Here is a 24162-nt window from a genome sequence, read left to right on the forward strand (position 1 = left end):
ACAGTTTAAGGCACTATGTGGCCTTTTTCAAATGGACAGTTAGCAGAGGGAGAGTTAACACATTATAATTATGGATTACCTTTAAAGCAATAATCACAGAAGCTATGAATGCATATATACCATTAAGAAAATATAGCACAAGGAGGATGAGGATGCTAAAATGGATGAATAAGGAGCTGGCCAGTTTAATAGAGCAGAAAAATGTAGCATCAAAAAGTTACAGAGCAATGAAAGATACTAAAGTCTATAACAGCTACAAGACGATCTATAATGGTACCATAGAAAAGATTAGGCTGTCAAAGGCTGAGTATGAAAAAATCACTGGAAAGAGAGCAAAGAATGGAACAAGGGGGTTTTCAAGTATGTAAATAGAAATAAGAAAAGTGACTCAAATTGGACCCTTGCAAAATGGGGATGGGAAAATGTTACATAAACTAGCTGAGGTTACCGATGAATTGAACAGGTAATTCATATTGACCTTTACATGCTAGGAAAAGTGAACAGAGCAGCAAAAAATTATGAAATGGAAGAATTATGAATGAAAAAAAAAAAAAAAATTCTTGAAAATATCAAGGTATCATAAAAATAAGCAGTCAGGTAAAAAAAAAAAAAAAACCAGAAACATGCCAAAAATATTCAGATACATAAAAACATATCATGTAGGAAAAAGGTACTCTATGCTGCATTTAAAATGTGGGGGGGAGAGAGAGAGATACAATCTAAGGCTTAATCAGAATGATCACTGTAGGAAAGGTCAAAGAAAACAGGAAGAGAGGCAACTGTATCCAAAATAGCTTATGCATATTAAATAACTGAAACAAACAAAAAGCTTCCAACAGAGAAAGAAGGAAAAGTAAATGATCAGAGTTATCACAAACCACAAATTTAATGAAATATGTTTTGCTGTTACCTCTCAGGCTTCATGTTAATGAGGATTAGCTACAAACTGTGAATTTCCTCAGGAATAAGCTAAAATAAAATTCATACCCTTGTGCATAAAGTTCCATTATGTGAGAAACCTTATTCCATCCGAATCCAACAAAACGTCTATCATATTCTGGTACATCACGACGCACTACAATATATGGTTCAAAATCTGCTTCCCACAATACACGATATGGTGTGGTAGCTGTCCTCCATTTGGCAAAGTTTGTTGGTGCATGGCCTCTAGTCCATACATGATACCTAAAATAAAATATAAGCTTATTCAGAATACAGAATTTAAATATTTCCAACTTGAAATAAAATAAAAATGAAATATCTTGTTAAATTAGTATTAGCATTAATATCTGCAAAATGATGCAAAGATGCAAGTTATGTAGCACCAGCCAAAAAATAAATAAAATAAAATAAAACAATTAAATGAAATTTGTGTTAAATTAAAAAATAAAAAAATTAACTAATCTCACCTTTCCTCCTTTCATTTACCTATTTATTTTAAAGTATTCATTCAATCCCTTAAATTTAGATAAACTTCCAACCTCCACTAGACAACAGTTTATTTCAAAAGTCAACCACTCTTTGACTAATGGAAAATTTTTAGACATGTAGTCTACAACTTATCTTTTCTAAACTGTTTGTTTGTTTGTTTTGTTTGTTATTTGGAGCATTAGCAACTAAGGCCATATTGATTCGGGGATATGCGGTGGTCATTCCCTGACCTTTCCGCATCCTCCGTATTTGGTGGGCACGGGCTCGAACCCCGGTCTAATCAAGAAGCGTGTGCTACGCACTGCTGCTCCTGCTCACCTGGCTACGGAGGCACCTTTTCTAAACTGTGTAAATGTTCTCTTAACATTTAGTTTACTCAGACCTGTCAAAGCCTTAAACACCTCTCCCTGCAGAAATTTGGCTTCCAGACAGTGTAACTTACAAAACTGAATTCTCTATTGATAAGAATACCTCTTTATGACCTTAACCAAAGTCATCTCACTCCTCTTTACCCTTTCCAACAGGTATCTCTCTTGAAATTGGGTCTCCAAGCCTATATGCAATATTCAAGATGGGGCCTAATCATTGCTTTATATAATAGGTATACAAGATATATTCAAAGAGTTCCTGGAATTTTACTATAAAAGTTTATGGAGTGAACAGTTGGGCTTGCTACCCTAATTACCTTCAAAGTACCTGCCTCCCCCCCCTCCCACACACACACTTTCTCCAATAGCCTTCCCATTTAAACATTCTTTAAAATCATGTTTTTTTAACACATGTAGGGCTGCTTCGACATTAACTTTCTGTAATGCTTGCAGCATTTCAGTAGTACTCTACCCAAGTTTAAAGAAAGATGATGTAAGCACGCTGTTGAAACATATTCTGCAATCAATCAGCTGTTACACAAGAGTGTAGTGGTCAAGCCAGTTCCCACCAAGTGGGAACTGGCTTGACACCTCCTCAATCGCATACCAGCATGCAATTCTGGGAACTTTTTGCAGGTGTTACGTATATCATTGACAAAACCCCATGAGCTGTCCTAGCAGTTTGTGGGGTTTTGTCGATGCTTATGCTGAAACTACTTCAAACATGACATAATTTTTGTGTACAGTTAATCTTCCCAAATCTAGCCATCCATTACCAGCCATTTTTAAGAAATTGAGCAAATTTTTTTGGACAAATGACTAGTACAAATGCGTCATTTGTCCAAATATCCTGTCAGAGTTTGCAGAGATTTCACCTCAGAGGCATAAAAAAATTTTCTTTGGCTGTGGTATTGTATATTACTCTTCATGAATAAGATTAGCAGCTAGATAATTAGTGATCGTGAGCTCTAGAGTTTCCAAGTCCAGCAATTCATACATGAAGCATTAGGTTGACAGAATACAGTTAGTAAATACTGTATACAACTTTTACATGTGCATTTTGTAAATAACATTAGTACAGAAACTCTCATTCATTTAATTTGACTAGATGAAAAAAAAAAAAAAAATTATTTGTGCACATTATTTTGAGGTCATCCTATAATAAAATAATAGCAAATTAAAAGTTTGTTGTTCATACAGTATATACAAATATTTGTAGCTCAACATGCTGATGCATTTATGCTGAATTTGTTCTTATATATGTCAACATAAAAGAAAAGCAAGTGCTCAGAGGCTTGTGGTGGCTAATGGAACTTTGGTGAAGTGATTGAGAAATTTTTGGTGTTGGTCCATCAAGAATTTAATTCAAATTACTAATTATCAAAATACCGAGAAAAAAAAAATCAGAAAATCTGTATAGGCTAAAAACTAAAATTCAAAATATCAGCAGTTCAAAATGCTGACAGTTAAAAAAATCTTGAAAGTTATTGCATTGCTGCAACAGGTTGCAGCAAATCTCCTGCCTGAAGAATTTAAGTTCTCTTGTTAACAGCTCAGGTACCTGTTTGCAGCATATATTCCTAAAATCTACTGTGTCTAAAATGATTAATACTCTTCTCTTTAAACACCTATTGCTTGCATAATTGCATATATGGTTATCATCCTGTCCTTTTTAATCATTTCATCCAAAATCTTATTGTTTTCTTCACCGTACACAGACTGTGGTCTTCTGCTCCTTGGCTGGTCACAAATGCTAGTGACTCCTCCTTTAAAACATGAAAGCCATCTACAGGTATTACTTATATTAATAGTGTATTAGTATTCTTTCTAAATTTTTCATGACTCCAGACAGCAAAGTTTTCTCCCAACTTGAGAAAGGAACTCTATCACTAACCATTGGCAGAAAAGGACATCAGTTTTACTTTCATAACATCAGATCTGTAATAGATATAAACTTTTATTTTTGCATGTTTATGCTTTAATATCTAAGCTAGAAATAGATAAAACTTCATGATGCTAATTGAATCACAAAAAAATTTTTGTCACACAAGATGCAGTTACTTATTGACCAACCCTTGTATATATAATAAGTACTGCGATCCATTAAGCATTAAGAAAAGACATACTGGTACACACTAACAAAATTAAAAAAAAAAAAAAAAAAAAAAAAATGTTTTCCAGAAACAAAAAAAATAAAGTTGAGCACCTGTCAAGTTCAATGCAACTGTACTTTTTAACAAATAGGGGTATGACTGCTGCCAGGTTAAAGGATTTAAATAAAGCAACAGGGGTGTCATTAATGTATTTTAAGCATAGTTACTGTAGCTTCTTTCAAACTGTTCAAATTGAACACCTGGTCAGAAGTGAAACAGAGAGCTATTTTAACTGATGTTAAGGATTTTGACTTCTCTGTTATTCAAGGGACTATATTAGAGATTTTTTGAAAAAATAAATATCCAACTGTGGCAGAAATTTTAAGACAATTGAAAGAAAAAATTTTGAAGTCAGCAGAAGATAACTTCATTGGATAAGAAAAAAACACTTTATATGAAAACATAGCAAGACTGATAACAAAAATATAATTTAAAAGTATCCACGTCCAAAGTATCCAATTTAAAACCCTCTATCCACGTCCATCTTATTCTTCCTCTCTTTTTCCTTCTCCATGGCATCCATTCCATGGCTCTTTTGGGCAGTCTGTCGTCCTCCATTCTCTTTACATGGCCAAACCACTCCAATCTTTTTTTTCTCATTTTATCAATGATGGTTTTTTGGAGGTTCATTGTATTCTTTATCACGAATTTCTAACTTTTTCAGTCCTAGACTTTCTTGCTGATCTTCACCAAAAATCCATCTCAACAGCCAGTAGTTTATTTTTTTTTGTCTATCGTTTAAGGTCCAAATCTCACATCCATATAATAAAATACTTTGTAATATTGCACTATATATTTGATATTTAGTTTTATTAATGATATTTTTATTCCATAGCACAGAATTGAGCATTCCTATGACCTTTCTACCTTCACCCAGTCTTCTTTCAATTTCCTGCACAGATTATCCATCAACCTGAATAATTGCACCCAAGTATTTAAATTGCTGTACAGTTTTCAACTCTATTCCATCTAAATCCAGAACATCCTCACTTCAGTTCATGTGCTCTGTCTTATTAAAATTAACTGTCATGCCCCACATTTTATATTCTTCTAGTAACTTTTTGCCTACATAATTTGCATCTTCATCATCCTGTGCTACCACAACTTTGTCTTCTGCAAAGTAAATTGTTTTAAAAATAGTAAATTGTTTTAAAAATTAATAGATTGTAAAGCTACTTATTTTGACAAAGGGAAATATTTATTACAGTGCGCTTCTGTGAGCATAGTCTTAGAACAACTTCCAGGTATAGCTTAAACAAAGTAGTTGACAAACAGTATCCTTGAAGTAGTCCTTTGGAAGTTTAAAATTTCTTGATAGTTTTGGACCAATTTTAACATGGCATGTATTGTTCTTGGCATGATCCTTCTAATTATATCAATTAATAGCTGGCTTATTGACATTTTTTCCATAGCTTTCCACAAAAGATTTCTAGGCACATTACCATATACTTTTCTAAGTCTATGAATGGCATACCTACATTTTGGTTTGTAGCCTGACATTTTTCCAGAAGTTTTCTGTAAATTATAAAAATTCTCTTGTGTCTTTTTCATGAACTTTCTTGTGGTGTTCGTGTAGTCAGCAGGAATTAAAACTGCTTCACAGCAGGTAAAAAAACCTTTCCTTCACAATGAGTTGCTTGATACTGCACTACTTTAAAGTTGACCAAAAATGTTCTGTGATTGCAGAGTACTCAGCATCACTCAGACAGATGGACCTGTCATGTTCTGTGAGGCAGTCCTGAAGACATCTGGAGCTTTCCCCTACACAGCAGCTGCCACAATCATGGCAAGTAATACAATATACAATACCGCCATGTAAGAGACGGGCAATGGGCGTTTTTAATCTCGAGACCAGAGCTCATAGACTCCTACTAGGAAGTTGTATGCATTTCATGCGGTACTCATGCAGGATCTCAGAAATCTCGCCTGAGACACCCGGGTAATACAGAATATAAGCAGTTGGTACACTGTCACTGTTGCGAGGGCCTTGGATGAGTTGCAAGCTCTTGTGCTTGTAGTAAGCACCTGTCTAACAGACGGGCTGGGTATCCACAATTGGTGAGGTCAGCTTTTACTCTAGAAACCTTGGTGCACCTGGCTTTCCCTGAGCTGGAATGGCTCCAAGTTCGAGTGAGTAGAGTGCATGCAGTGCTGTTTAGATGACAAGGGACATTGGCTGACCTGCAGTTCGTGAATTGTCTGCAGCACATTGGTTTCTGGTATACTGAGGTTTCCAGATGAGAGCCACTCACCTCACCAAAACATCTAGGAAAAGAAGTGTCCTGTTCACTTCCAATTCCAAAGTGAACTGGATGAAGAGGGATAGGGAGTTGAGGTGCTCTTTCAAGTTTATGTAATTCTGTTTCTCTTTCAAGTTTATGTAATTCTGTTTCTCTTTCAAGTTTATGTAATCTTCTTTGTGGCTTTTAATTTTACTTCTATTTTATCTTTCAAATTTTCACACTGTTTGAATGCACTGGTACAGAGGAGACAAGAATTGTTGTTGTTGTTGTTGTTTGGTTTTTAGGAGCATTAGCAACTAAGGCCATATTGCTCCGGGAATATGCGGTGGTCATTCCCTGACCTTTCCGCATCCTCCGTATTTGGTGGTGACGGGCTCGAACCCCGGTCTAATCAAGAAGCGTGTGCTACGCACTGCTGCTCCTTCCCACCTGGCTACGGAGGCGCCAGGAGACAAGAGTCATAGCAAGTTGTTGTCTTTCGGTCAATGCTTACCAAAATATTTTTTTCAATTTCAGTGCAGTGTAGCATAATATATGTACTAATTTTTATTCTTTTTTTCTTCAGTTTTATACAGTGTAAGTATGCATGCTTACACTGTAGTAGTAGTAGTAGTAGTGTCATGTGATGCAAGAAAGCAAATGTATGAGCTTATGCAGCATCAGCCAAAAAAAAAAAAAAAAAAATCACACTATTCCCTCCAAATGCCTGTCCAGTTCCTCCTTAAATTTATTCAACCTATCAACTTCCACAATGACAGATGGAAGTTTGTTCCAGCAATTAACCACCCGCTGGCTAAAGGCAAATTTCCGCACATCTATTCTACATCTGTCCTTTCTTAATTTTAATTTATGCCCCCTTAGGTTCGTAATCTGAACAAGTGGAAGGATCCCATCAGAATTCAGCGTGCTGAACCCATTCAAGGCCTGTGTATATATATATATATATATATATATATATATATATATATATATATATATATGTCAATAAAGTTGCTGATGCTGTTGATAAAGGAATGGTTGGGTGGGAGAACATAGAGAGTGGTTATAAATGAACAATGCAGATGGGCTGAGAAATGGCAATTGAAGTCTAACATTGACAAATGCAAGGTACTGCATATGGATAGCAGTAATCCCAGAATAACTGTGTATCACTCTGACTGTAGTACCACACATATCAACTGTGTGGTACTACAGTCAGGGTAGTGGAAAATGAAAAGGACCTAGGAGTAATTGTGTAGTCTGATATGAAGTTCTCTGAGCAGCAGGCAGGCTGCCAGGACAGCTCAGGGGGTTTTGTCACTGATATACAGGAATTTTGCTAGCAGGGATAAGGAGTTGATTATCCCACTGTATGAGGCAACACAAGTAATACATACAGGTCTGGAGTCCTCATTTTAGGAAGGATATAGAGCTACTGGAATGAGTAAAGAGAAGGACAATGAGACTGGTGAGGGGAACAAATGGGTGCTCTTACCAAGAAAGGCTTCAGTTCTGTAAGTTGCAGCATCTGGAGTCTAGGCACCTGCAAGGTGATCTGGTTGAGGCGTTTACGGCTTTGAATGGATTGAGCAAGCGTAATGTTGATGGGATTCTTCTCCTTGCTCAGGTTGTGCATATGAGGGGACATAAATTCAATTTGAGGAAGGAAAGTTGCAGAACAGATGTGCAGAAGTTTGCCTTCAGGATGGTTGAACAAGCTTCCATCCATTGTTGTGGAAGTAGGCAGTCTGAATAAATTCAAGGAAGAACTATTGGAAGGGATGGATAGGTGAAGTGGGATTTTTTTTTTTTTTTTTTTTTTGGCTGATGCTGTATAAGCTTGCTTCTTGCATCATTTGCCACTATTAACACTAAACACTAAACAACAGAAATAAACTTGTAACTTTTGTCAATAAAAGTTACAAGTTGTTTCATTGCAAAAAAACAATAACAGAACAATGACATTAATAACTGGAACAACATAACTTTTTACAATACCAATGGAAAAATAGAAGTTTGTTTAATTATTTAAATTTCACTCAATTACATACCTAAATGTGAAAAGAGTACCCATGTCCAGCATGGATAGTAATTCTGCTTTTGATTTTGGAAAAGTCAGGCGATATCGTTGAGTTTCAAAAGCTGGAACAATAAGTGCCTACAATGGTTAAAAAAACAATTAATTAAATATACAACTATTACATCTGTTAAACTAAAAAGACACTTAGAAAAGCTAGCTTTTGAAAGATACTGATTAAATTAAATTATTTTGCATCTGTAGGGATAAATGGAGGTATTGTGAAAATATCATAATGTGAACCCAATAACACATTGATTTTTTTTTTGTAATTCATTCCAAGTCCTTGAAAGTTGAAAATTTCGCTATATTCTAAGCTATTTATCTCTCTAAAAAGTCATATTTACAATAGAAATTGCACTACTCTTTCATCGTCATCATAGGTTCACATTATAAGAATCAATTTTGAATGCCTTTGTGATATTTTTCTAAAACACATTTCTGGAGGTCACTACCATAAAACAATAAAAACAATTTGCCCTTTCTGACTTATGGGGCTTTTCTGCTAGTGCATCTGATTATAAACGGGTAGGTGTAAAGTGTATTTAGTGTCAAATGGCACCAGGGGTTCCCCCATCTCCGTTTTGCTTTCATTGTGGGTGTAACAGTTCACTGTAAAGGCCAGAGATTTAAACGTGTATGGATCATGTATATGTAATGTTGTGTACAATTGTTCTTCTGGCCATTTAGCTGCTGGGACCCAATGCTGCCCACAAGCCTGACGTAGACTAGTGGTCAGGAGCGTGAGTAGAGCAGCACACACTTTGAGTAGATCAGGGTTCAAGCCCGTGACTACTAAATATGATTAACAATTTGTATTGATCGATTCATTGTAAACTCCGGTGATCTGGTGGTTGTGCCGGAGTATAAACAAGAACTTGGCTTCGTGGAGGTAGACCAGGTACCCAGTAGCTCTATATTTTACACTGGCTGGTTGTGTCACCTAGATTCCTGAGATTTCAATGGGTAGGGCCTATGTTAAAAAAAAAAAAAAAAAAAGGGGTGTGGGGAGAATGCTAGAATTGGAAAGCCAAATATCGTTGATCACGGTTCAGTTTTCCGTCATTAAATTTAAACATGTGGGACGTAACACTGTTGTATAAATAGAGTAGGAGAGGAGGAGACTGAAGGCTGAGGGGAAAGAAAGAAGGTATGGGGACAGAGAAGATGCTCCCAGGTGGTCAGTGAGGCATGGGCATGCCTCACCAGGAGAAAAGTGGAGCAGCCCCCCCGGGGGGGAGACTGAGTTGTCTCACCCCCTGCCAGGGAGTGTGAATTAAAGTGAGCCAGGCTAGGGCCCGGTTCGGATCGCCCATTGGCACATTGTCCTACATTGGTAGTTGGTCTCAATCTTGTGGTTGTCATGTCAGGTAGAATGTCATACTTCAGGCGATGGTCTTGTTCTTGTACTTGGTCTCATCCGGGTTGTCGGTCACATTCAGGAGGTGTCATGTCCACTATTATTATAGGCCCACTTCCTTGGGATATGGCATTGGGTTTTCTTTTCACTGTTGTCTATTTATTGTTACTGCTGTGCTCTTCTTCTCATGAAGAGATCTTGCGCATAATTTGTGAAGATTTTGTACACCTCACACGAGTCCAGGAGGTGGTTTTCCTGGTCCTGAGGTATTTAAGCAAGCTGTGTGATGAAGTTCCCGTGCAGGTCCTCATAATTTGGGCATTGGTTCAGGTGATGATGCCACTGTCTCTCTTTCCCCACGTGAGCATTGTGGGTCCTCAAGCAGTCCAAGCGCTACAAGTTTGTGGCTGAAGGGTCCATGGCTGCCCGTTAGAAAATATGTTGAGTATAGTCCTGGTTGGAACCAAGGTGGTGACCTTGGATAGAATTTTTCGACATTGGGAAGGAACTTTCACGTTATCTCTCCTTTGGTTGAGGTTGTCCAATGGTTTTGCCATTCCTGTTTTAGATGAATCGCCAGTCGATTCTTTTCTGCTGTCTTGCCGTTTGCCAGTACCACAGTGCAACCCAAGAATGTCGTTAAAACTCCTTTTGACAAGTGATAGAGCAGGCCGCATCTTAAAATCTCCAGGTTCAGAGGGAGGGTCCCCACCAGAACCCGCAGTGCCTGCATATTGATTGTTACATGCGTGGGTCTTTTCTAGGAGTATTGTTATTTGGATTGAGTCCAGGATTCTTTTGTTTACTGTCATCGTTGTTTTATGGTACCAGATTGCAGCCGCATAGCAAATCGTTGTTAGGAAGGTTGCTTTGTAGTATAGGGAGAGTGATCTCTTATTGAGGCCCTAATCATGCCTGGAAATCCTGGTGACCAGAGCTGCGTATCTTCTGATTTTAATTCTTAAGTGTTTCAGATGCTGTTGGACAGAGAAGTTGTTGTAGAGTATGACTCCGGAGTATCTCATCTGAGTAGCCAGCTGTACAGTTGTTCCATTTATTTTGATCTGTGGTGGTCTTCTAATATTCAGTGTTCCTTTCAGCAAGATGGATGTAGTTTTCTCAGGTGAAATCTGTAGATGATTCACGGCGGTCCAGTTTTGAAGGATCATTAGGGCGTTGTTTGCTTGAACTTCTAGTTGGGCCCTTGAGTCGGCTTCCACCATCAAGACAAGGTCGTCTGGGAATGCCTGGCTCCGAACCTCTCCCAGATCAGTGTTAAGGAAGTCGTCGAAGACCATATTCCACAGAAGTGGGCCAAGCACAAACCCCTGTGGACTGTTTCAATGAGCCTTTGGTAGGGTGCTATAACTTCGATCTTCCACTGTGAAAGATGTCTTTAGCATTAGCATTAGTAGAGGCATTTGATGCAAGAAAGCAAGCTTATGCAGCATCAGCCAGAAAAAAAAAAAAAAACTTCCACTTCACCCCTCTGTTCATTCAAAATACCTGTCCACCTGAGCCATAAATTTATTTAAGCTATCAACTTCCACAACAAGAAATAGAGGTCTGTTCCACCAACCAACCACCCACTGGCTAAAGGCAAATTTCTGCACGTCTATCCTACCTACATCTGTCTTTTCTCAATTTGAATTTATGTCCTCTCAGGTGATTATTCTGAGCAAGAGGAAGAATCCCATCAGCATTGAGCATGCTCAAACCATTCAAGGCTTTACATACCTCTATCAGATCACCTTGCTGGTGCCTAGTCTCCAGACACTGTAATTTACAAAACTTAAGCCTTTCTTCGTAAGAGCACCCCTTTGTTCCATTCACTAATCTTGTTGCCCTGCTCTGTACTCATTCCAGCAGCTCTACATCCTTCTTAAAATGAAGCCTCCAGACCTGTATACAGTACTCTAGGTGTGGCCTGACCATTGCCTTATACAAGGGAATAATCACCTCCTTATCCCTGCTAGCAAAATTCCTATATATCATTGACAATACACCATGAGATACTCTTGCAGCCCATCTGCACTGCTCAGAGAATTTCATATCTGTCTGCACAACCACCCCCAGGTCCCTTTCATTCTCTACCACTGTCAGTGTAGTACCACAGAGTTGATACATTGCTCTGGGGTTGCTGTTTCCCATGTGTAGTACTTTACATTTGTCAATGTTAAACTTCATTTGCCACCTCTCAGCCCATCTGCTCAACCTATCCAGATCCTGTTGCAGCAGCACAGTGTCAGTAGTGTCCTTGACAACCCTGCCAACCTTCGTATCATCTGCAAACTTCGATATTAAGCTTGATATACCATCATCAATATCATTTATATATACAGAAAACAATAATGGACCCAACACTGAACCCTGAGACTTCACTAATAACATTAGTCCACGATGAGCAATGTCCATTGATTACCACTCTCTGTCTTCTCCCCCTCAACCACCCCTTTATCCATAGCAGCAATTTGCCTCCAATGCCACACTGCTCCAATTTGTGCAGCAGTCTTCCATGTGTAACAGTATCAGAAGTCTTTCTAAGATCCAAGTATATAATATCAAAGTTATTCCCTGCATTCAGTTCTTTTGTGACTGCCTCATATTATCCAATCAAATTGATCAGGCAAGACTTCCTATTAACAAAACCATGCTGTGTCCGAGCTATAACTGAAATCTTGTCTAGATGATCCTTCAGTGCTTCTTTAACCAGTGCCTCCATTAATTTTCCTGGAACAGAAATTAAACTCACAGGTCTATAATTACTTGTGTCAGCCTTTGATCCTGCTTTGTGAATTGGGGTCACATTTGCACATCTCCAGTCTGTGGTTACCTCCCCTGAGTTGTTGTTGTTGTTGTTGTTGTTGTTATTTTGGTTTTCAGGAGCATTAGCAACTAAGGCCATATTGCTCCGGGATATGCAGTGGTCATTCCCTGACCTTTCTGCATCCTCCGTATTTGGTGGTGACGGGCTCGAACCCCGGTCTAATCAAGAAGCGTGTGCTACGCACTGCTGCTCCTTCCCACCTGGCTACAAGGCGCCTTCCTCCCCTGAGTCCAAGGAAGCTCTCATAATTATGGCTAAGGGTTTGCTTACTTCCTTTGCTGCCTCCTTTAATATAACTGGATAGATCCCATCCACCCCAGGTGCCTTTCTTGTGTTTATCTTCAACAATTTCTCCTCCACTTTACTCTCAGTTATTACAAGATTCTCTAGCTTACTGCCAGAGTTGAATACACCTCTGGCATTCTCCCCGCTGAATAACTCCTGATATGTGAATGTCAATGCAAAATATTCATTTAGTTTGTTAGCTACCTGAGCAGGATCATCAACAGGTGACCCATCAATATCAAGTGGACCAATCTATTTCATCCCCTTCCTTCTAGAGTTTACATAAGTAAAGAACTCTTTGCTGCTTTTCTTTGTATCCCTTACCAAAGATTTCTCGTAATCTGCCTTCGCCTGCCTAACCTCCTTTGTAACTTGGTTACAGATCAACTTGTATCTATCATAGGCTTCTGTGTCACATGTTAATTTGTATGTATCCCATGCGTTTTTCTTCCCTGCCATATATCTCATTAGTTCATCTGACATCCATTTAGGCCTAAACCGTGAACAATATTTCTTAGTTGGTATGTAAAGCCTAGTAGCTTCCAATTTGAATGCTTCCCATTTTGAATTTGCTGTTGGTAACATCATCAATTGGTCCCACTGTATAGAATTTAAATACTGTCTCAGTCCATCGTAGTTGCCTTTACGAAAGCAATAACCCTTCCCTTTACCCCTAATGGTAGTTACCTCTTTGAGTAAATCCCACTTCAGCATACTGTGATCACTGCCACCTAGTGGTTCATTTATCTGCAGATTCTTAATGCATGAAGAATCACTACTGATAATCAAATCAAGAGTATTACTCCCTCTAGTTGCCTCCCGAACAAGCTAATGTAGAAAACAATCATCCAATAAATCCACAAAAGCCCTGCTAGTGTGTGAGTAACCAGCCCCCAAATTCCCGTCAATATCTGGGAAATTAAAATCTCCCATTATAAGATTCTCTGATTTACTGGCCCACTCTATTTCCCTGTGCAGTTTCTTATTATACTCATCAGAGTCATTAGGCCTATAGCACACTCCTACTCTCAATTTTGATCTCCCAATGCTTATGTCACACCAAACTGACTCAACACTGCACTGTCCAGCGATGTTGACTGGCTTCACTTCTTTGGATTTTATGTGTTTCTTAACTAATAGCATAACCCCTCCTCCCTTCCTATCCTGTCTATCCTATCTGTAGACATTGTACTCCCCAAATTCCAGTTCTGCATTCCTTATATCTGTGTGACACCACATCTCTGATATCCCAACAATATCTGCCTTTGATGTTTTGAGCAATACCTCAAATTCATCAAATTTATTTACTAAACTCCTATCATTGGTGTACATGCAAGTATACATGCACCTGTTTCTATTCTTAGCTACCCTAACACAACCCATGTGTTTACTTGTACCGCAATGACTCCCAGCACTCTCTGAAATATCCTGCATCTTATTTTTCAGGCTTCTGCTCATTCCAATAGAAGCAGTGCAAGAATCTCTTTCATCTCTGCCAGTGGCTACTGTTAATCTATTAGTCTTTGTCTCCCTCCAAGCTAGCAGTTTTCCGGCCCACCTAACACTGCCTCGATAGCATCAGCAAATATTCTTGCACCCTTTCTATTTAAGTGTATCCTATCGTGTCTGGGCAGAATTGCAGACACTTTCAAATTCAACCCTAATTCATGGCTTTTTTTCAACAGTGACCTGTACTTGTTAAGTAATTCTGCCAGTCTCCTACTCTTGATATCATTAGTGCCAACGTGTACAACTATCTCACCTTTTGTGCCCTTAAAAGATGATATCCGCTTTACAATGTCATCAACCAGACATACCCTGGTCGTGTTGCACCTATCCTTTTTACAAAGCATGTTCCCCGTTTCCCTGACAATAGAGTCACCAACATCTTTATAGTGTTGTAAAGGTTGATCAGTACACTCGCCGTCTGGAGTCTGCCGAGAACACTCGGCCACCAAAGGGAGTCAAACGCCCCAGCAAAATCCACTGCAATCACCAAGAAATATTTGGTTTGGCATTCGCTTGCAGCTGCAAGTGGGGGTTTCTCATTGCTTCAGTTGTAGACAGGCCTGTTTTGAAGGCATACTGATTGGCTGCTTCAAGGTTTACCGTTGAATAATTTTGTTGGATGCGTTTCTGTAAGAGTCCTCATACAATTTACTTAGCACCAATAGCAAAACTATGGGTCTGTATGATCTTGGGAATTTCAGATTCTTGCTGGGATTTTTCAATATTAGCTTCAAGTTTGCCACTCTGCAGTCCATGGGAAAGTATCCATGTTCCAGGCAGCAATTGTATAGCTTGAGTAGGAGATCCAGGGTCAGCTTGACACTCGCTTCACTATCTCTGGCTCCAACATATCTTTTCCCGGACACTTCTTTGGTCTGATTTGTGCTGCTGTGAACAGGAGTTCTTCTCAAGTTTCCGTGTCATATTCTTCATTATCTTGGCACAGTTGGAGTTGCGCTTCACTGTTGGAGTTTGCAGATTCTTTGTAGATACAGTTCAGTATATTTTCGATTGATTGTTCCCACGTTGTTGTTGAAAGGCCCTGTGGTGTTGCATTTATTATTATTATTATTATTAGCTTTATGGTGCAAGGAAGCCTGAGACTTATGCTGCACCAGCCAAAAAAAAATTTCTGAGTTATCCCAAGAGAGAGAGAGAGAGAGAGAGAGAGAGAGAGAGAGAGAGAGAGAGAGAGAGAGAGTCAAAAATAGAAGGGAATCACCAAGAAGAGAAGAATGATGATATCCAGCTCAGGACCCTGGGTGTGCCGAGCCCATACTCACCAGATGTGAGCCCCTGTTATTTGCAATAATCCCAATAACTGGAATTGTTTGGGTTTTTACGTTATTATGGTGAAATGTGTTCCCCTTCACTGAAATCTTCAGTCATATAAAAACAAATTTTCAGAATCTTCTCTTCATTCCTATTTATGTATTACAATGATGAAAGGAAAGCAACCAGCAGAAAGTGCAAGCGGTGGTAGTGCCAGGAAACGAAACAAAATTGATTTAGAAATGAAGATGAAAATGATTAAGAAGTACGAAGCAGGACAAAGTTTGTCATCTATTGCACAGAATTAGGTGTCGCCGCTTCAACAGTGAATACTATTTTAAAAGACAGTGCGCGTATAAAAGAACATGTCAAAGGACCAATGCACTTAAGATTGACAATGATCACAACAGTGAGCATGGATAATTATATCTCTTTGAGGATTGGTTTAAATGATGTTTCATTCTCGAGGTTGAAAAATACTGTAAAGACAACGACGTTCCTTTCAAGATTTTGATTTTATTAGATGCTCCTGGACATCCTACACATCTAGATGATTTCAATTCAAATATGGGAGTCATATTTCTACCACCAAACACAACTTCACTCATCCAACCTATGGATCAGGGTGTTATTTCGAATTTAAAAGCATACTATTTACGCACAACATTTGCTCAGGCACTGTCTGCAGTAGACAATGAGAAAAAATTTACATTAAGAGACTTTTGGAAATCTTACAATATTTACCATGCCATCTTAAACATTAATAAGGCCTGGGTGGAAATTACTAAAATCTGTTTAAATGGCGCATGGAAGAAAATATACCCACAGCACGTAAAAGGCTTTGAAGGATTTGAAAAAGACGAATCGTATGAAGAGGTTACAGATAAGATTGTAAAGGATGCTATTTCAGTTGGAGGTTGATGCCAAAGACGTGGAGGAGTTAATAGAGGAAGAAGAGAAGGAATTATCTAATGAAAAACTTATTGACTTGCAGGCAGTGATAGTGCAAGAAGAAAATGCTGATGAAGCTCAAGATGAACCAAATGAGGAGCTGAGATGCTTCATCACCAGAGAGATGGCAATAGCGAGGTTTGAGAAGATGGATCCTGACAGCGAATGATTCTTAAAAGTTAACAGAGGGGTGAATGATATGCTTGCTTGCTTGCTACAAAGAAATCTACGATGAAAAGAAAAGTGCCACCATCCAGTCATCCATTAATATGTTCTTTCATAAGGTTCAGTGGCCAACCCCTTCTAAATCTCTACAGCCCTCAACCTCTGCAGCAGGGTACTTATCAGCTGAAGACATCGATTCTGGCAACAATGCTCGAAAGATAAAACTTACTGATGCCTGTCTCCTCTCTTTTTTTTGTAATTCTATAATTTTTAAATTTTTTAAATTGCAAGCTTTTGTAATTTTTACTGTGCATGAGATAAAAAATTGAATAAATACAATAAATAATTCTATTTACATATTCGTCAAACATTTGTTTTTTGATTCAATCAATTTAGCGAGCACAGTTGCAAGTGCTGCACAAGCATGGGGGAAATTCCGACTTATGTAAAATTCAACTTATGTAGCATTCCACGGAACACAACCCTTACGTAAGTCAGGGAGTTGCTGTATAGCCTTAGGTGTTAATATGTTGTATAAACAATCATAACAGCAAAGTTGATAAATGATATAACAATCTCTATAAAATGGAAATACTTCGTCATAAAATGCTTTCATTTCGATATTATTCCAATTCATTCAAAATATTTTTTAGCTTGTGTTATTCCAAATTATGGTGATAATTGCTGTATTCATTTATAGATAATTATTAAGTTTACACTATTATTACCTTTTTTGCTGATTCCAAATCCATTGATGCTACAGACTTTCTAAGATATTCATATAATCCATACATTGGCAAAAAATCAATATCAGTAAGAAACACAAATGGAGTGGTAACTTGCTGTAAGGCAACATTCCTTAAAAGATTAACAGGAAAAAAAGGCTAGAATGAGATAAAAAAAAAAAAAAAAAAAAGAAATTTAGAATTATGCAAAGACTAATGATCAATAAATTATTATCAAGTAAACCTTAAGACTAGCTATACTAGATTTCAATATTATTATCATAAAAAATTATAAAGTTCTTTGAACTTCAACAATATAATATAGTAGAAGTTACATGAGCATAGAAATAAATTCTGTAAATTGAGGACTACCTTATTTTTCTAAGTGTTTGAATTTATCCTAAGCCATAAGCTTCTGCTATATTAACTGTCTAGGGTAAAGAAAGTGAAGCTAGCAGGTGGGTGGATGTACAAAGTTCACTATTCAGTTTAAAAATGGTTAGAAGCAGTTTAAAACTAAGCAGTTTGAAATACTATCCAAATGTGAAAAATTATATCCTTTAAATTCTAAATTTTTTTTTCTACCAGTAAAAGTAACACACCACTTAGTTGGCTGAAAAAATATTACATGAGTAGACATGCTGGTGTACGTTGTACACTACTCGATATTTTTTTTGGAAAAAAAAAAGGGGGGGGGAGCAATTTGAATAGATTGCTTTTTAAGTTCATTATTTTAAATTTAAATTAAAATGAAAGTTTTATTAAAAATAATAAAGTCAGACAGGCCAAAATATTTATTCAAAAGTGGGGGACGTGACTTTTTTTTATAACCACATTTTTAAATTTTTAATGCAATTAATGATGCAGATTGAAAGTAAAATTCTAATGAAGGAATACTAAAATTTATGTTGCCATCACTTCAATAGAGAATTATTGTAAAATTCATCACTTCAATAGAGAATTATTGTAAATTTTTTTTTTCATTGCAAACATATACAAATGTACCCACTTGAAAGTCATCAGAGATTCACTAATTAGGACAGCTGGATATCTGTCCAAGTCAAAATCAGGCTGTCCTACTGCAGCTAAACTACAAATTCTGATCTCCCGACAAAATTTACAAATGCCCCCTATTCTTTAACAACCATGCCAAGCTAACCCCCCCCCCCAAAAAAAAAAAGATATAGCCGCCATTTGCACTGAGAATCACTAAGGGTTCCAAGCCAGGCCCTCACCAGGCCTGCCTTAAATTTATCTTTAATAAAAGCCAAAGGTCTGAGACCCTACTACAGAAGACCATTTCAGAGATAAAAAAGGAAGACAGTGATATCACCTTCCATCCCATCAACCAAGTGTGGAATTCTAAAATTAAATTAAATTTAAATGGAAATCATGCTTCAGAGCAGAACAGCAAAGCAAAGAGCACAAAAGTAGTAGAACTTCTGTAGCTCAGTGGAGAACTGAGGGCAGCAGTTATCCTAAAACCATAACTTGATTATAAAATGCACTACTTGTTCAATGTTTGTGGAGCTATCTGGAATGGGGTATGATACAGCCAAAGAGGATGTCTTTCTGCATGTATTCTGTCCAAAGAGTTTGAGGAAATCACACACAAACTTGGCATTCTGATGGGTGTTTATGAGAGCTTGAAGAACAGCATTGATGTGTTCAAAGTAATTAAAATGAGGAACTTATCAGGCTCTCAGCTGCTCATCTTAATTATAGAGCCTACATTCATGCATCAGACAATACAGTGACAATTCCACCATTAGAAAGTACTATTTCATAAGAGGTAGCTATACTGGTGAATCTATTATCAGGGAAACAGGAAAATATAATATACAAAAAGGATAAATGGAATAGGAACAGGATATAGCTGCCAGGAGCAAAAATTGATGATGTAAAGCAGATGTCATCTTTTAATGATATTAAGTATAGGAGATTGAGGACTAACTTAACAAGTACAGGGCAATGTCAAGAAAACAGCTGCAAGTTAAAATTAAATTTGAAAGTGTCTGCAATCCTGCCCAGACATGATAGGAGGGAGTACATGTATGAGAGCCTTTTCAGACTAACAGTTTAAGTAGCTGAAGGAAGAGGTGAAAAAAATTCTTGCACTTCTTCTATTGGGCAACACAGCAGCCAGGAAAACAAGGTATAGGTGATTTACAAGGCTTGATGGAGTCCCTTGTGGGACAAGCAATTACATAAGATGTGTTAATGTTAATAGGAGCAATAACAGGTGGACATGATTGGAGTACAGTAAATATATTTCAGGAATTTAAAATATTTGATAGCTCATCAAATGTGGACATGTAGGGATATCAGAAACGTCATACCACTCAGATATTGGGGATGTGGAATTTGAATATGGAGAGTAGAACATTTACAGAAAGGGCAGGCAGGACAGGAGGTATAGGGCATTATGGGCTTGGTTAAGAAGTATATAAACTATATGGGCGGTGCACCCTGTTGACTTAGGTGGCCATTGTGATGTGTGTCAGTTTAGTGTGACAAGCAATGGAAAACAAAAATGAGGGTAGGGATATGTTACAAGCCAAATGACTGTAATGAGTATAATGAAGAGCTATATAGACAAACAGAGTAGGTTAGTAAATCATATCTTATAATGGAGGACTTTACATTCCCAATATTGACTGGAACTTGTGGGCTGGTCACTCACACAGTAACAGAACTGTTCTAGATTTATTATAGGACCACTTTCTACACCAGCATATTAGAGGAAAAAGGTAACACACTACTCTTGATCTGATTACCAAAAGTGAATTTTCATGCGTTAAAAATCTGCAGATACAAGAACTAGTGCAGACGGGCTGCCAGAGCAGGTCACAGAGTCTTGTCAATGATATATAGGAATTTTGCTAGCAGGGACAGGGAGGTGATTATCTTGTTGTACAAGGCAATGGTCAGGCCACACCTTGAGTACTGTGTAGAGGTCTGGAGGCCTCATTTTAGGAAGGATGTAGAGTTGCTAGAATGAGTACAAAAAAGGGTAACAAGATTGGTGAGGGGAACAAAGGGTGCTCTTACCAAGGAAGGTTTAAGTTCTGCAAACTGCAGTGTCTGGAGACTAGGCACCTGTGAGGTGATATGATTGAGGTGTATAAGGCTTTGACTGGTTTGAGCAAGCTCAATGCTGATGGAATTCTTCCTCTTGATGAGATTAAGAACCTGAGGGGGCATAGATTCAAACTGAGGAAAGACAGTTGTGGAATAGATGAGCAGAAATTTGCCTTTAGCCAGAGGGTAGTTGATTGGTGGAATAGACTTCCATCTTTTGCTGTGGAAGTTGATAGCCTAAAGAAATTTAAGGCTGAGCTGGACAGGCATTTGGAATGAGTGGAGGGTTTTTTTGGCTGATGTTGCAGAAGCTTGCTTTCTTGCATCATATGCCTCTACTAATGCTAATGCTAACTAGGTGGCAGCAATCACAGTATACTGATGTGAGATTTACATAAAGATGCAACTACAGTTGAAAGTAAAGGGAAGAGATTTTGTTTTCATAAAGGTGACTACAGTGGTCTTAGTTTTTAAATTTTTTTCAGTGGGACTAACTGATGATGTCACCAACTACAAATTCTAAATGGGAAGCATTCGGGGAAGTAATTGTAGAAGCTACCAAGCTTTTCATATCTTTGTTGGTAGAGAGATGTTATTCAAGATTCAGACCTTAACGGATGACAGATGAACTGATGAGACTAGTGACAGAGAAGAAAAATGAATGGGATGATTACAAATTATTGGGGGATACACGAGCATACAGTAAGTATAAAGGAGCATGCAATAAAGAGTTTTTTTCTTATGTTAACACTAAAAGAAAGGGCTTAACCACATTGGTCAACTAGATATGAATGGCATAACTATTTATGCTCTTGTTTTGACAAACTGAATAAATATTTTATATCTACATTCGAACATGAAAAAGTGTTTAGGGATGGGGAGGCCAAAAGTACACCAACTTATAACCTGGGAGCTAAATGATTTTGTGATAACTGAGAACTATTGAGGCTAAGAGTAAATAAGGCACACAAGAGGAAGTACATGATGGAGAGACTGATAGAATGTATCAAATTATATTAAAAGAAGCAGCAAAAGAGCTAAGTAAACTTTTAGTCATAATTATGAGGGCATCCCTGGATTTGGAAGAGGTCCCAATATTTTTAGAGAGGTGCAAATGTCTCCCCTGTTCATAAAAGGAGAAGTAACTACAGACATATAAGTTTGACTTCCGTTCCAGAGAAAATCAGTGATCAAAGAAGTAATGTGGGATAATCTTTACAGGAATGCAGTTATATGGAAATCACAGCAGGGATTTGTCAGTGGGAGATCTTGTCTGATCAATCTGATTAGCTACTATGAATGCAAAGTAAAGGAACTGAATGCAAAAAATAGTTTTGACAGCATATAATTAAATTCCTGCAAAGTTTTAGATACTGTTCTATATTTCATATGGCTGCTATACAAATTGCAGCAGTGTGTCATTAATGGCAAGACACTTCTATGCATAGAGGGATAGATGAGTGGCAGAAAAGCAGAGGGTGGTTATTAATGGGCACTGCTCTTCTTGGACTAACATTATTAGTGGAATCCCTCAGGGTTCAGCACTGGGTCCTTTATTGTTTTCAATATTTATTAATGATATTGATGAAGACATATCAAGTTTTTAAAAATGTCAAAGTTTGCAGATGATATGAAGGTTGGTATGGTGATTACTAACAGTTAATGTTAATGATGTGGTGCCACAACAAGACCTAGAAAAATTAACCAGATGGGCTGAGAAGTAGCAGTTGAAGTTAACACACTGAAAAATGCAAGGTGAAAGACTGCATATGAGAAGCATAATCCCAGAATAACTTACCAGTTAGGTGGTACTGTACTCAGGGTAGTAGAGAAAGAAAACAATCTGGGAGTAATGTCTCCCCTGTTCCATGTACCATCTGACATGAAGTTCTCTGAGCAGTGTAGAGAGTCTGCTATGACAGTTCATGGTATTCTGTCAATGATATACAGGAGTTCTGATACAATCAACAAGGGGATGATTGTTAAATTCCTTCCTAAAATGAGGATTCCATAAAAGTCTGGAATACTCATTTTAGGAAGGATGCAGAGATACTGGAACAGGTGCAGAGAAAAGCAACAAGATTAGTCAGAAACACAAAAGGATAGTCTTATCAAGAAAGACTTCAGTTCTGCAAACTGCAGCATCTGGAAATATTATGTGCAAATTGATTGAGGTGTTTAAGGCCTGGTAAATTAAATATGGACAGCATCCTAACTCTTGATCAGACAATACACACAAACAGAATATAAATTCAAATTGAAAATAGATGACTGCAGGACATGCATGTGAAAATTTACTTTCAGCCAGAGAGTGATTGATTTTTGGAGCAAACTTCCATCTGGTGTTGCAAAAGTGAGTAGTTACAGAAGATGGACAGATGAAGAGGGTAGTGGTTTTTTTTTTTTTTTTTTGGCTGATGCTATGCATGTTTGTTTCCTTGCATCATTTGCCACTACTAACACATTACAGAACCTTTTAACAAGCCTATTTTTAACCTGAGGGTTGCTGGATATGGGGCTTTTCCAATTTTTGGATAGCCAAGCTCAAAATGAACAAAAAACACAATAAAAAATTCATATAAATAAAAAATAAATATTTAAAACTAACATATCTTTATTCCATTATTCTGCTTCCAAATTAAATATATCCTAAGTTTTCACATCAATTATATGGCATCATCATCAGAGGGAGTATAGGAAATGCTGTACACGCATCTATAGAGGTTTGCTTCAAAGCCAGTTTCTGAAACATTTCTTCTAAGCTAAATTGTTTTAGATGTTTAGTCTTTCTTTTATAAGCAATTCCTGAATTTTTTAGAGAGACATTATGTGATGCTCTTTAGCAAAACTTCTCTGCTCCATTCCATCAGTTCTTTTGTAAGACTTGACATTCTATCAATAGAGATTCTTTCTTCAATGGTAATACCGTTCTCATTATCATCATCACCCTCATTATCTTTGTTTTTATTAATTACCATTCACAGATACAATTTCTCTTAGCTGAAGGGTAACTGGAGCATGATCACCAATAAGGAGGCACTCTTCCACTTCACCTTCATCTCACAGCTGTGCTTCAGGACATAACAAATGTGTAACATATTTCATCAAATTGGCAACAATTTTAACCAAAAATTTGAAATTATAGAAAAGACCCCCTTAACCAAAAATTTGAAATTATAGAAAAAGAATGCAGGACACATTCTAAAAAAACTCAAAAGCCTGGTCGCCATGCCCCCTTATGATGATACCTGGATACGCTACTGGTCACCTCCTTATCCCTGCTAGCAAAATTCCTGTATATCATTGACAAGACCCCATAATCTGCTCTGGCAGCCTGTCTGCACTGCTCAGAAAACTTCATATCTGACTGCACAATTACCCCCAGGTCTTTTTCATTCTCCACTACCCTTAGTGTAGTACCACACAGTTGGTATGCTTCTCTGGGGTTACTGCTAACCATATGCAGTACTTTGCATTTGTCAATGTTAAACTTCAGTTGCCACTTCTCAGCCCATCTGCCCAACTTTTCTAGATCCTGTTCCAGTAGCATACTGTCATTACTGTCTCTACATCTGCAAATTTGGATATTAAGCCTGATATACCTTCATTATTATCACTGATAACTATACAAAACAACAATGGGCCTAATACCGAACTCTGGGAGACTCCACTAATAACATTAGTCCACGAAGAGCAGTGTCCATTGATTACCGCTCTTTGTCTTCTCCCACTCAAC

General features: G+C 37.7%; 1 protein-coding gene across 1 annotated transcript in view; it reads right to left on the reverse strand.

Moving 5' to 3' along the window:
- Positions 1-24162, reverse strand: part of LOC150082146 (xylosyl- and glucuronyltransferase LARGE1-like) — a 137060-nt gene that overhangs the window by 14188 nt on the left and 98710 nt on the right. Inside the window, exons 15-17 of the mRNA XM_090380011.1 lie at positions 17349-17504; positions 8226-8332; positions 988-1185 (exon numbers count right to left, since the gene is read on the reverse strand). Of these exons, the coding sequence (XP_090236137.1) occupies positions 988-1185; positions 8226-8332; positions 17349-17504 (461 nt within the window). The remainder of the gene's footprint in view (positions 1-987; positions 1186-8225; positions 8333-17348; positions 17505-24162) is intronic.

Source organism: Mastigoproctus giganteus, chromosome 8 (genome assembly GCF_048544385.1).
Source record: "Mastigoproctus giganteus isolate SK-2022 chromosome 8, ASM4854438v1, whole genome shotgun sequence".
Taxonomy (NCBI): domain Eukaryota; kingdom Metazoa; phylum Arthropoda; class Arachnida; order Uropygi; family Thelyphonidae; genus Mastigoproctus; species Mastigoproctus giganteus.